Source organism: Nerophis ophidion, linkage group LG14, assembly GCF_033978795.1.
Source record: "Nerophis ophidion isolate RoL-2023_Sa linkage group LG14, RoL_Noph_v1.0, whole genome shotgun sequence".
Classification (NCBI taxonomy): Eukaryota; Metazoa; Chordata; class Actinopteri; order Syngnathiformes; family Syngnathidae; genus Nerophis; species Nerophis ophidion.
The window spans coordinates 4,696,326-4,710,295 of record NC_084624.1 but is presented as its reverse complement, the minus strand read 5'-3'; the positions used below and the strand labels follow the sequence as shown (position 1 = coordinate 4,710,295).

Sequence of the window (13,970 nt, the reverse complement as noted above, 5' to 3'; positions counted from 1 at the left end):
TTGATGCGGGTGTTGCCAACATTTGTGGACCCCCCCTTAATGTTACTCTGTTGTGTTTAATGTATGACATCTACTACATTGGACTAGAACAGGGGTAGGGAACCTATGGCTCTAGAGCCAGATGTGGATCTTTTGATGACTGCATCTGGCTCTCAGATAAATCTTAGCTGACATTGCTCAACACGACAAGTCAGTGTTTTTCAACCTATTTTGAGCCAAAACACATTTTTTTCATTGAAAAAATTCTGAGGCGCACCACCAGCGGAAAACATAACAAAAATTAAACTCAGTAGCTGATATTGACCCAAAAAAATTGTTCTCGCAATAACTCTTGACTCTATGTGTACTGTCAAGCCGTAACTCATTTTGAGTTTTTTCGGTGTTTTCCTGTGTGACTTGCGCTCCTATTTTGGTGGCTTTTCTTCTTTTTGTAGCAGTTTCATGTCCTCCTTGAATGCTATTCATCGCACCTGCTTTGTTTTTACAATCAAGACTATTTAAGATGTGCGGACGCACTCCTTCTTTGTGTGGACATTGTTGATTGTCATGTACGGATGTACTTTGTGGACGCCGTCTGCTCCGCACACTGTAAGTCTTTGCTGTCGTCCAGCATTCAGTTTTTCTTTACTTTGCAGCCAGTTCAGTTTTAGTTTTGTTTTGCTTCAATGCCTTTTCTCGCCTTTTATTTATTTTTAGTTTAAGTGTTGGATACTTTTTTACCTACAGGCTGCCTCCCGCATACTGTGATCACGACATACCATGTTCCCGACATCTACAAAAGCAATTAGCTACCTGCTGCCACCTGCTGATATGTAAGAGTATTACAAACTTACTCTGCCGAGCTCTAGACAGCACAGACACTCAATAACAGCACATTTTTGAATTATAGTTACAGGTTTGCAAAAAATATTATCAACCCAACTAGGTGAAATTACATAATGTCTCCCACGACACACCAGACTGTATCTCACGCTGCCGCGGCAAAGTGGTTGAAAAACACACCAATGAGTAATGAATAATTCCGCTGGTAATCACAGCGTTAAAAATAACGTTCAAAATATAAAACATTCTCATGCATTTTACTCCATCCATCCGTTTTCTACCGTTCTTGTTCAAGAAGTCGCATTAATGGTAAGAACTATTTTATTCATTAGCTTCAGAATAACAATGTTATTAAAAAGAAGAAGATACTTATTATATTCTTAAAATGTTGGCCTTACTTAAAAATGCACACATTTATTTGTATTCAGTGTTAAAAATTATTATATGGCTCTCTCGGAAATACATTTTATAATATTTTGCTTTCATGGCTCTCTCAGCCAAAAAGGTTCCCGACCCCTGGACTAGAGTATATGAAAAAAGTAGATAAGGTACACAATAACAGTTCTTGGACACAAAAATAGCTCATTAGCATTGATGCTACTCAGTGGCCTAGTGCAGTGTTTTTCAACCACTGTGCCGCGACAGACTAATGTGGCGGAAGATATTGTCTGGTGTCCATCCATCCATCCATCCATCTTCTTCCGCTTATCCGAGGTCGGGCCGCGGGGGCAACAACCTAAGCAGGGAAACCCAGACTTCCTTCTCCCCAGCCACTTCGTCCAGCTCTTCCCGGGGGATCCCGAGGCGTTCCCAGGCCAGCCGGGAGACATAGTCTTCCCAACGTGTCCTGGGTCTTCCCCGTGGCCTCCTACCGGTTGGAGGTGCCCTAAACACCTCCCTCGGGAGGCGTTCGGGTGGCATCCTGACCAGATGCCCGAACCACCTCATCTGGCTCCTCTCCATGTGGAGGAGCAGCGGCTTTACTTTGAGTTCCTCCCGGATAAGGGAGAGACCCGCCACACGGCGGAGGAAACTCATTTGGGCCGCTTGTACCCGTGATCTTGTCCTTTCGGTCATCACCCTAAGCTCATGACCATAGGTGAGGATGGGAACGTAGATCGACCGGTAAATTGAGAGCTTTGCCTTCCGGCTCAGCTCCTTCTTCACCACAACGGATCGCTACAACGTCCGCATTACTGAAGACGCCGCACCGATCCGCCTGTCGATCTCACGATCCACTCTTCCCTCACTCGTGAACAAGACTCCTAGGTACTTGAACTCCTCCACTTGGGGCAGGGTCTGGTGTGCCGTGGGAAATTATGCAACTACACCTAATTGGTCCCAAAAATATTTTTTGCAAATAAATAATTATAATCTGCAAATAACGTGCCGTTGCTTAGTGTCTGTGCTGTGTAGAACTCGGCAGGGTAACCACGTAATACTCCGTGTCAGTAATTAATTGTGGCACGTAATTAATTGTGGGGATGCAAGGATGGTTTGTCGTGATCCCATTATGCAGACCACAGCGGGAGGCAGTGTGCAGGTAAAAAAGTATGCAATGCTTGAACTAAAAATTAACAAAAGGGACAGGGAAAGGAAAAGGCAATGGCTACGCAAAGCGAAAGTAAAACAGAACTGGCTACAAAGTAAACACAAACAAAATGCTGGACGACGGCAAAAACTTACGGCGTCCACAAAGTACATCCGAACGTGACATGACAATCCACAATGTCCCCACGAAGAAGGATAGCAACAACCTAAAGGCCTACTGAAAGCCACTACTAGCGACCACGCAGTCTGATAGTTTATATATCAATGATGAAATATTAACATTGCAACACATGCCAATACGGCATGTGTTGCCGTATTGGCATGTGTAAATTGCAATTTTAAATTTCCCGCGAAGTATCTTGTTGAAAACGTCGCAGAATGATGACACGCATGATGACGTGTGCGCGTGACGTCACCGGTTGAAGCAGACATGTTCTTCCAGTACCGCTCACGGCTGAAAGTCGTCTCTTTTCATCGCATAATTACACAGTATTCTGGACATCTGTGTTGCTGAATCTTTTGCAATTAGTTCAATTAATAATGGAGACGTCAAAGAAGAATGCTGTTGGTGGGAAGCTTTTAGCCTTTAGCAACACAAACACAGCCGGTGTTTCCTTGTTTAAATTACCCGCAGGTGAAGCTTTACTATGGATCAGAGCGGTCAAGCGAACATGGTTCTCTACCACATGTCAACTGGCAGGTTTCGGTGAGAAAATTGTGGTAATAAGTCGGCTCTTACCATAGACATGAGCGGAGCGTGTGTCCTTCTGCAGCTGCGGACTCTCTTGCCTCATCCCACCGGAGACACTGGCAGTCACCACACCCCTCCGACTTTCAGGTACCATAGAATCTCACTAAAACACTAGTAACGCAATAAGCAGATAAGGGATTTTCCAGAATTATCATAGTAAATGTGTCTAATAACATCTGAATCGCTCCCACTGCCCTCGCCTTTTTTTTTTCTTTCTAGTCCTTCACTCTCACTTTCCTCATCCACGAATCTTTCATCTTCGCTCAAATTAATGGGGAAATCGTGGCTTTCTCAGTCCGAATCGCTCTCGCTGCTGGTGGCCATGATTGTAAAGAATGTTCAGATGTGAGGAGCTCCACAACCCGTGACGTCAAGCGCACATCGTCTGCTACTTCCGGTACAGGCAAGGCTTTTTTATTAGCGACCAAAAGTTGCGAACTTTATCGTGGATGTTCTCTACTAAATCCTTTCAGCAAAAATATGGCAATATCGCAAAATGATGAAGTATGACAAATAGAATGGACCTGCTATCCCCAATTAAGTAAGAAAATCTCATTTCAGTAGGCCTTTAAATAGTCTTGCTTGCTAACACGAAGCGGGTGCAGGGAATAGCGCTCAAAGGGAGACGTGAAACTGCGACAGGAAAACACCAACAGAACAGGAAGGGTCACCAAAAGAACAGCGCAAGACAAGAACTATAGCACTACACGTAGGAAAACACCAACAAACTCAAGGGTTGGAATTGGGGGTTAAATCACCATAAATGATTTCCGGGCGCGGCACAGCTGCTGCCCACTGCTCCCCTCACTTGCAGGAGGTGAACAAGGGGATGGGTCAAATGCAGAGGACACATTCCACCACACCTAGTGTGTGTGTGACAGTCCTTGGTACTTTAACTTTAACTTTAAATAAGGCACGACAACCTGGTGGTTTAATTTTTTAACGTTTTCTGCTGGTGGTGTGCCTCTGTATTTTTTAATGAAAAAAATGTGCCTTGCCTCCAAAAAGGCTGAAAAATACTGGCGTCGTGGGCCTAAAATTGGTCGATTGTGAGTCCTAGAGTCATACCAAAGACTATAAAAATGGGACCCATTCCCTTCCTGCTTGGCACTCAGCATCAAGGGTTCGAATTGGGAGTTTAATCACCAAAAATGATTCCTGGGCGCGGCCACTGCTGCTGCTCACTGCTCTCCTCACTTCCGGGGGGTTGACAAGGGGATGGGTATAAATGCAGAGGACAAATTTAGCACACGTAGTGTGTGTGTGACCATCATAGGTACTTTAAATTAACTTAAGTGTGTCTGTATTCCACACACTTTCAAAAGTTTGACCCTGGAACAGACCATTTCCTCTGGTCTTACCCTATAGTGGGGCTGATGTTGTGGTCAAAGTGGTCCTGCACAAAGCGACAGACGATGCTGGACTTGCCGACTCCCGTGTCCTGCGTGTGGACAAGAGAAGTCAGTGGTTGGTTACATGACAGTGTGGTCACATGTTATTCACATATCTCCCGTTTATTCACCAAAAACTCTAGTTTGATTCCCAAAGTAGGGCAATACCGATAACTGTCTTCAGTATGAATGCCAATACAGGAGTTGGTAATGTCGATACCAATACTTTTCACTGGAAAGAAAAATGTCTTCCTAATAAACTTCCATCCATCCATTTTCTACCGCGTGTCCCTTTTGGGGTCGCGAGGAGTGCTGGAGCCTATCTCAGCTGCATTCGGGCGGAAGGCGGGATGCACCCCGGACAAGTCGCCACCTCATCGCAGGGCCAACACAGATAGACAACAATCACACTCACATTCACACACTAAGGCCAATTTAGTGTTGCCAATCAACCTAACTTATATAACAATATTCAACTACAGCAACACAACACTGTAACAACATCGACAAAATAGCGCAATTATTTTATTTGAGCGAAAATAAGAGCTAATTCAAATGCCCCTAAAGCCCTTTGGTGTGCCAGAACGTATTCCCCGAGTTTGTCCACAAAATATAATCATAATTAATGACATTTTTTAGGAAACTTGTTTTGAAGGGGTTTTTGCCAACTTCCTGTTGATTTTTACTGAAGGAGGTCAGAGTATGAAATCTAGGTCTAAGTCAGACCTACATAGAGGTTTTTGTTTCATTTCTCTACGACATTCCTAACGGAAGTTACAAGCTGTTTTGTCTGTGTTTTGTCCTAGGGGGCGCCAGAGCACAATATTGAGTTTTGGGGTTTAGTTTTTTTTATTAAATCGCAATTTTTGCCAGTCCTGATGTGTGTGTCCAGTTTGGTGAGTTTTGAAGCATTTTAAGGGGGTCAAATTACAGCTCAAAGAGGCAAAAATTATATTTTTTTAGAAAACTTTTGTTTTGAAGGGTTTTTTGCCAACTTCCTGTTGATTTTTGCTGAAGGACGTCAGAGTATGAAATGTAGGTCTAAGTCAGACCTACATAGAGGTTTTTGATTCATGTCTCTACGACATTCCTAACGGAAGTTACAAGCAGCTTTGTCCGTGTTTTTTCCTAGGGGGCGCTAGAGCGCAATTTTGAGTTTTGGGTTTTTGATTAGATCGCAATTTTCGCTAGTCCTGCTGTGAGTGTAAAATTTGGTGAGTTTTGAACTATGTTAAGGGGGTCAAATTACAGCTCAAAGAGGCGGCGGTATAATAATAATAAAGAATAATAAAACCTTAGAAATACAATAAAGTCCTCTGTCCCAAAGGGACATTCGGTCCCTAATAATAATTATAAAACCTTAAAAATATAATAGGGTCCTCCGTCCCAAAGGGACATTCGGTCCCTAACAATAATTATAAAACCTTAAAAATATAATAGGGTCCTCTGTCCCAAAGGGACATTCGGTCCCTAATAATAATTATAAAACCTCAAAAATATAATAGGGTCCTCTGTCCCAAAGGGACATTCGGTCCCTAATAATAATTATAAAACCTTAAAAATATAATAGGGTCCTCTGTCCCAAAGGGACATTCGGTCCCTAACAATAATTATAAAACCTTAAAAATATAATAGGGTCCTCTGTCCCAAAGGGACATTCGGTCCCTAACAATAATTATAAAACCTTAAAAATATAATAGGGTCCTCTGTCCCAAAGGGACATTCGGTCCCTAACAATAATTATAAAACCTTAAAAATATAATAGGGTCCTCTGTCCCAAAGGGACATTCGGTCCCTAACAATAATTATAAAACCTTAAAAATATAATAGGGTCCTCTGTCCCAAAGGGACATTCGGTCCCTAACAATAATTATAAAACCTTAAAAATATAATAGGGTCCTCTGTCCCAAAGGGACATTCGGTCCCTAACAATAATTATAAAACCTTAAAAATATAATAGGGTCCTCTGTCCCAAAGGGACATTCGGTCCCTAATAATAATTATAAAACCTTAAAAATATAATAGGGTCCTCTGTCCCAAAGGGACATTCGGTCCCTAATAATAATTATAAAACCTTAAAAATATAATAGGGTCCTCTGTCCCAAAGGGACATTCGGTCCCTAATAATAATTATAAAACCTTAAAAATATAATAGGGTCCTCTGTCCCAAAGGAACATTCGGTCCCTAACAATGATTATAAAACCTGGGGATAGGTTGATTGGCAACACTAAATTTGAGTGTGAATTTTGTCTGTCTATCTGTGTTGGCCCTGCCATGAGGTGGCGACTTGTCCAGGGTGTACACCGCCTTCCGCCCGAATGCAGCTGGGATAGGCTCCAGCGCCCCTCGTGACCCCAAAAGGGACAAATGGTAGAAAAATGAGTGGATGGATGTTAGCGCAGTGGTTCTGAAGCTTTTTTCACAAAGTACAACTTCCGACAACATTTGGCTACCATAACAACCAAGAATAGACAAAAATACAGTGGCAGAGTAGGCCTAAATATTCATTAAAAACAAGTCAAAGGTTTTACTTAACAAGTGTATTTCATATTTTTGGCCACTGCAACATTACACGAAGTTTGAGCAGTAAGACTGTGTTTGAACATTTTTTATGGGACCCGTTTTCATTTTTTATTAAAAGAAAAATGATACAATGGATTGATTTTTTAAACCGACACTCACTGATTTTGGCTCATTTTCTGTGAAGAACAAATATCAGAATACATATTTAATGACCACACACCATACATACCCCCTACACATTTATATTACATATAAGATGTCCGGGTCCACTGAAACCGAGGCTAATAGAAATGTGGACACACACACACACACACACACACACACACACACACACACACACACACACACACACACACACACACACACACACACACACACACACACACACACACACACACACACACACACACACACACAGGGCAGTTTAGCTCGGTTGGTAGAGCAGCCGTGCCAGCAACTTGAGGGTTGCAAGTTTGATTCCCGCATCCGCCATCCTAGTCACTGCCGTTGTGTCCTTGGGCAAGACACTTTACTCACCTGCTCCCAGTGCCACCCACACTGGTTTGAATGTAACTTAGATATTGGGTTTCACTATGTAAAGCGCTTTGAGTCACTAGAGAAAAAGCGCTATATAAATATAATTCACTTCACACACACACACACACACACACACACACACACACACACACACACACACACACACACACACACACACACACACACACACACACACACACACACACACACACACACACACACAGCAGGCCAGGACAGGACAGGAGGAGGACAGAGTGTAGGTACACATAACATCAGAGGGTCAAATGTGCGAGAAAAAGAGAGCAGACAGTGTTGACAAACAATGTTGCAACCTTGTGTGGGAACCGCAGGTGCAGAAACACAAAAGAAGAATCCTTGTGGGATGCAGAAACTGGCTGAGAAATTTTCCGTGCAACGTTCATATTGTTGTTACTCAGCCAGCGTTTGTGGGTCTGATGGACCCGTTGCATTTTGTGGCTTTTAATGCCTCACAATCAAACACTTTTATGTTAAAATATTGAACATAAGGTAAACATCTGTTCAGTATTTTAACATAAAAGTGTTTGATAGTGAGGCATTAAAGACCTACTGAAATGAGATGTTCTTATTTAAACAGGGATTTTGCCATATTTTTGTTGAAAGGATTTAGTAGAGAACATCCACGATAAAGTTCGCAACTTTTGGTCGCTAATAAAACAGCCTTGCCTGTACCGGAAGTAGCAGACGATGTGCGCATGACGTCACGGGTTGTGGAGCTCCTCACATCTGAACATTGTTTACAATCATGGCCACCAGCAGCGAGAGCGATTCGGACCGAGAAAGCGATGATTTTCCCGTTAATTTGAGCCAGGATGAAAGATTAGTGGATGACGAAAGTGAGAGTGAAGGACTAGAGGGGAAAAAAAAAACAAAAAAAAAAACTAGACGGCAGAGCGATTCACATGTTATTAGACAGATTTACTAGGATAATTCTGAAAAATCCCTTATCTGCTTATTGTGTTACTAGTGTTTTAGTGATATTATATGGTCGTACCTGTACAACCTCAAAGTCGGAGGGGTGTGGTGACCGCCGGTGTCTCCAAGGGAAGCCACGTTTCTCGACGAGGCAAAGGCAGCCAGTGGGGTCGGGCTGAGATTTTTTTTTTTTCGCTCCTTCACGGTGGAAGCATCCGACGGTCGGAGTCGGCCGGTGGTATGAGGCAAGGGAGTCCGCAGCTGCCTCTTTGACAGGTGCAGGAGGAACGACGCGAGCTCTCCGCTCATGTCTACGGTAAGAGCCGACTTATCACCACAATTTTCTCACCGAAACCTGCCGGCTGACATGTGGTAGGGAACCACGTTCGCTTGACCGCCCTGTTCCATAGTAAAGCTTCACCGTCATCTTTCGGGAATGTAAACAATGAAACACCGGCTGTGTTTGTGTTGCTAAAGGCGGCCGCAATACACCGCTTCCCACCTACAGCTTTCTTCTTTGACGTCTCCATTATTAATTGAACAAATTGCAAAAGATTCAGCAACACAGACGTCCGTAATACTGTGGAATAATGCGATGAAAAGAGACGACTTATAGCTGTGAACGGTGCTGGAACAAAATGTCCTCCACAATGTGTGACGTCACGCGCACACATTATCATACCGCAAGGTTTTAGCATACTTCCGCGTGAAATTAAAAATTGCAATTTAGTAAACTAAAGCGGCCGTATTGGCATGTGTTGCAATGTTAATATTTCATCATTGATATATAAACTATCAGACTGCGTGGTCGCTAGTAGTGGCTTTCAGTAGGCCTTTTAAAAGCCAGAAAATGCAAGGGGTCCCTCAAACCCACAAAGGCTGGCTGAGTAACAACAATATGAACATTACACAAGGGTTTAATTCCTATTTCACAGAAATTCCTTTACAGCGGTCAAGCCTGGAACCAATTACCTAGGAAAAGAAATGACTGTATATAAATATAACAACACTGTATTACCAATGTGACGGTATTGGGAACAAAAACATACATTCAATTTCATTACGCTCGTGTCGAACCAATACCGTACCTCTTGGCATCGATGATATCATCAACACATATCAGTCTTAATTGTATAGTTTCTATGCATGAGGTGTGTTGACTACTAAAACTAACTCTTAAGTTTTAAAATAACTAGTTCGCAAAATCCACCAGGTATCCAGTGGAGCATCCCCAAATTGTTGTTGTAGCATCGTGTGCATCAAAAGTCCTGCAGTGTACTGATATGGAAGTAGAACTGTCTTACATCAACTTATATCCATCATTATTATATTAATACTAGGGGTGGGCAAATTAATGCGTTAATTACGAGTTAACTCATCGATCTATTAACGCCGACAATTATTTTATCGCACATTTGCGTATGTTGTTTACATGCTTTTATTTTGTTAACGCCTTTTCTTAACAAGATGGCGTGGAGGGGCTCTTGGTAAAGATGGAACATTTGGCAAAAATACCGGACAATTCTGCAAATTTCATGGCTGGCTTACAGCGTGGTCACTCCGGGATCACTTACGACCGCCAGACAATTCTGGATGTGGATAGATCGGGCCGTTTTGGACTGAATGAGGCGTGCTTGCTAGAGCGGCTAGCTAGCATGGGAATACTTTGCCGGCTACACCCAGCGGCCTGTGAAGCAGCGGAGTATATGTGTTGTCTGTCTATTTATGAATAATGCAGACCAGGAGTGTTGGCTGAGTTCTTAACGTTTGCTTTCAGAGCGTGCATATCACAACATACAAGATGCCGTCATGGCGACACAACCTATACTGGGCTACCGCGCATGCTCGTCACTCCTGTTGCATGCTGGGTAGGGTAGTTCTTTTTTTCCCTGGCTCATAACATCACAATATAGTACCATGTATATGATGCGTTCAGTTTATCAAAGCACCAAGCAAACAATCGGAAAATTCCCATCATATCAATTCCTAGATATGGTCATAATTATTTTAAGTGCAATACGCAGAATAAACACAACATTATTAATATTGCTACTACGGATCATTTGATCAAAAATTCCCTAAAACAGCCCACTACCTATAATATAGGTTTTTTAAACAAATAAAAAAAATGTTTCTGCTGTTACCTCAGAAATTGCCTGTTCAGATGTTATGATTGTGGCTCAGAGATTTGTATGTAGATTATATTTATTTTCCATAACAAACAGGATAACTTAAATACCCTGGCAGTGGCAATAAGCTTAAATGTTTGTATTTACATTTTTTTTGTTGATTTTCATCAAATATGCTATTTAACTGCAACTGTTTAACAAGGACTGATTTAAATTGTGTTTGCACAACAAATGTTTTGGCGCTTTTGTTCATGTGGGAGAATATTCCAATAAAGGTGCACTACACACTACTTTTGAATTCATTATTGGGCTTTGCGTATACAATGCAGTTAATCGCGATTAATCGGAGAAATAGTGCGATTAACTTCGATTAAAATTTTTAATCGTTGCCCAGCCCTAATTATTACATATGCATATATTGATAAACAAATAAATAAATCATTTGTATAAATAAACGCAGATTTGTAAATATATTTTTGAGATTTTAAAATATATACAAACAAAATGTATAAATATAAAAATGTGACATACAAATAAATTAAGATTTTGTATAAATAAACACGTATTGGTAAATATATTTTTGAGATTTGAATATAAATATTGGATTGAATTTGCATATTTGGATCGCTTTTTTTTGCTTTTGTGTCGATGAGACATTCCTCCCACAAACCAGATGCACAAATAAATGTGACCTACACACTGCAGCCTGATAAGAGATCCGCTTCTACATCTGGAAAAGTTCATTAAACGGCATTAATACAATAAAATAAGCAGCTAGCACGGTCTTTCAGGTTAATTGGATGAATTAACATTAGCTAATACAACGCTAACGTTAGCTAGCTCAGACGTGGATTGTTTTTGTGCAGAGAACTCCGGGTGTTTTGCATATAATGCATATAATGCTCTGTGACCCAGACCACTCTGGCTGCACTGCCCTCTGCTGGTTGTTCAGGGGAGTGTGTAGGTCACATTTATTTGTGCATCGGGTTTGTGGTAGGAATGTCTCATCGACACAAAAGCAAAAAAGTCTTCCACATATGCACATTCAATACAAATACAAAATCAAGCATATGTATAATAAAATCTCAAAAATATATTTACAAATACATGTTTATATAGAGTGGATGGTGAGATCGACAGGCGGATCGGTGCGGCGTCTTCAGTAATGCGGACGCTGTATCGATCCGTTGTGGTGAAGAAGGAGCTGAGCCGGAAGGCAAAGCTCTCAATTTACCGGTCGATCTACGTTTCCATCCTCACCTATGGTCATGAGCTTAGGGTCATGACCGACAGGACAAGATCACGGGGTATAGCTCGGTTGGTAGAGTGGCAGTGCCAGCAACTTGAGGGTTGCAGGTTCGATTCCCGCTTCCGCCATCCTAGTCACTGCTGTTGTGTCCTTGGGCAGGACACCTTACCCACCTGCTCCCAGTGCCACACACACTGGTTTAAATGTAACTTAGATATTGGGTTTCACTATGTAAAGCGCTTTGAGTCACTAGAGAAAAGCGCTATATAAATATAATTCAGTTCAGTACAAGCGGCCGAAATGAGTTTCCTCCGCCGTGTGGCGGGTCTCTCCCTTAGAGATGTGAAGTGAAGTGAATTATATTTATATAGCGCTTTTTCTCAAGTGACTCAAAGCGCTTTACATAGTGAAACCCAATATCTAAGTTACATTTGAAACCAGTGTGGGTGGCACTGGGAGAAGATGGGTAAAGTGTCTTGCCCAAGGACACAACGGCAGTGACTAGGATGGTGCAAGCGGGGATCGAACCTGCAACCCTCAAGTTGCTGGCATGGCCGATCTACCAACCGAGCTATACCGAGATAGGGTGAGAAGCTCTGCCATCCGGGAGGAGCTCAAAGTAAAGCCGCTGCTCCTCCACATGGAGAGGAGCCAGATGAGGTGGTTCGGGCATCTGGTCAGGATGCCACCTGAACGCCTCCCTAGGGAGGTGTTTAGGGCACGTCCGACCGGTAGGAGGCCACGGAGAAGACCCAGGACACGTTGGGAAGACTATGTCTCCCGGCTGGCCTGGGAACGCCTCGGGATCGCCCGGGAGGAGCTGGACGAAGTGGCTGGGGCGAGGGAATTCTGGGCTTCCCTGCTTAGGCTGTTGCCCCCGCGACCCGACCTCGGATAAGCGGAAGAAGATGGATGGAGTTGATGTGAGACAATTCTACTTCGCTTTACTTACACATGTTTTTAATAATTGTGTTTCTTTAATGTAGCCTAGCTGAACACGCTGACCCATCCATCCGTCCATTTCCTACCGCTTGTCCCCGCCAACATATTCAAATAGAAACATCTCATTCTAGTGAAGTTCAGGGGTTGTCAGCTGACGTCACATGCGTAAGAAAAACATCAGACGGCTCGGAAAGAGTCCAACAATTTTTTTTATTGTGTTTTTCTTTTTTTATATATATTAAAAATTCGACTGATTTTGTGTCTAAAGACTAAATTGTCGAATGCTAATGATGAAGCTAGGTTGCGTATTTTAGGTCAACTATATAAATAAATAGTCCTTAACTTAAGGCGAATGTAAGTTTTTAACGTTTTGGGGCATAAAGCGACAAGACGATGATGTAACAAGTAAAGTAGTGTGAAGTTTTAACAGGCTTTTGGTTCATTTTTAAAAATTCACTTCGTTAACGACTGAATGATGTTTCCAAAATGGAGCAACAACGTTAAAAAAAAAAAGAGGATCTTTGCCACTTACCCCCAAAAGGCAAACTTTCAGCTCCCTTATCGCCATGGTGCGTCGTAAACGTGTCTAAATCATAATTTGTCAATGTTCACTTGGTCTTTGTCTCGTCATGCTTCCAACTCTCATTTTTTTCTTCTAATATGAGAAAAAACCCAACCCAGGACGGAGTTGCTGACCATCAGCAAGAACATCCCCGCATGAGACATAACACTCACATCCGGTGGGGTATTCCACAATAAGAGCGCAAGTGACAAAAAAGGCGCACCATTTAGTTTCTAAAGCTAAGAGGACACAAGAGAATTCAACGTGGCACCGCAAAACATCACTTTTGTTGTTTTTCCAGCCTTTGAAGTTCCACCTGAAAGCAAAAAGAAATAAATACGCATGCTTTAATTGTGCCTGCTTCCTGAACAGCCCGTGGATATGCAGTTCAACTTGACACTCTTTCCTAGATCGGAAAAACAGCAAATATGACAAAAAGTTGGGTGGATGAAAAATAACTTCAACCCTCATTATTGCGTCATTAAAAGACAATTTTCTACCGCATTAGTTATTCCTTTGTTATATACCATTCCACTTAAACACCATATTTGGACAAAA

At 42.2% G+C, this 13,970-nt stretch overlaps 1 protein-coding gene across 2 annotated transcripts in view; it reads right to left on the bottom strand.

Moving 5' to 3' along the window:
• The window catches only part of rab31 (RAB31, member RAS oncogene family), a 28,444-nt gene extending 14,562 nt beyond the window's left edge, over positions 1-13,882 (bottom strand). Inside the window, exons 1-2 of one of the 2 annotated variants that reach the window (XM_061919687.1) lie at positions 13,383-13,882; positions 4,486-4,565 (exon numbers count right to left, since the gene is read on the bottom strand). In XM_061919687.1, coding sequence (XP_061775671.1) covers positions 4,486-4,565; positions 13,383-13,418 — 116 coding nt within the window. In that variant the 5' untranslated portion in view covers positions 13,419-13,882. The remainder of the gene's footprint in view (positions 1-4,485; positions 4,566-13,382) is intronic. The other variant, XM_061919686.1, reaches the window with a different exon arrangement.
• Positions 13,883-13,970: the final 88 nt, after the last annotated feature.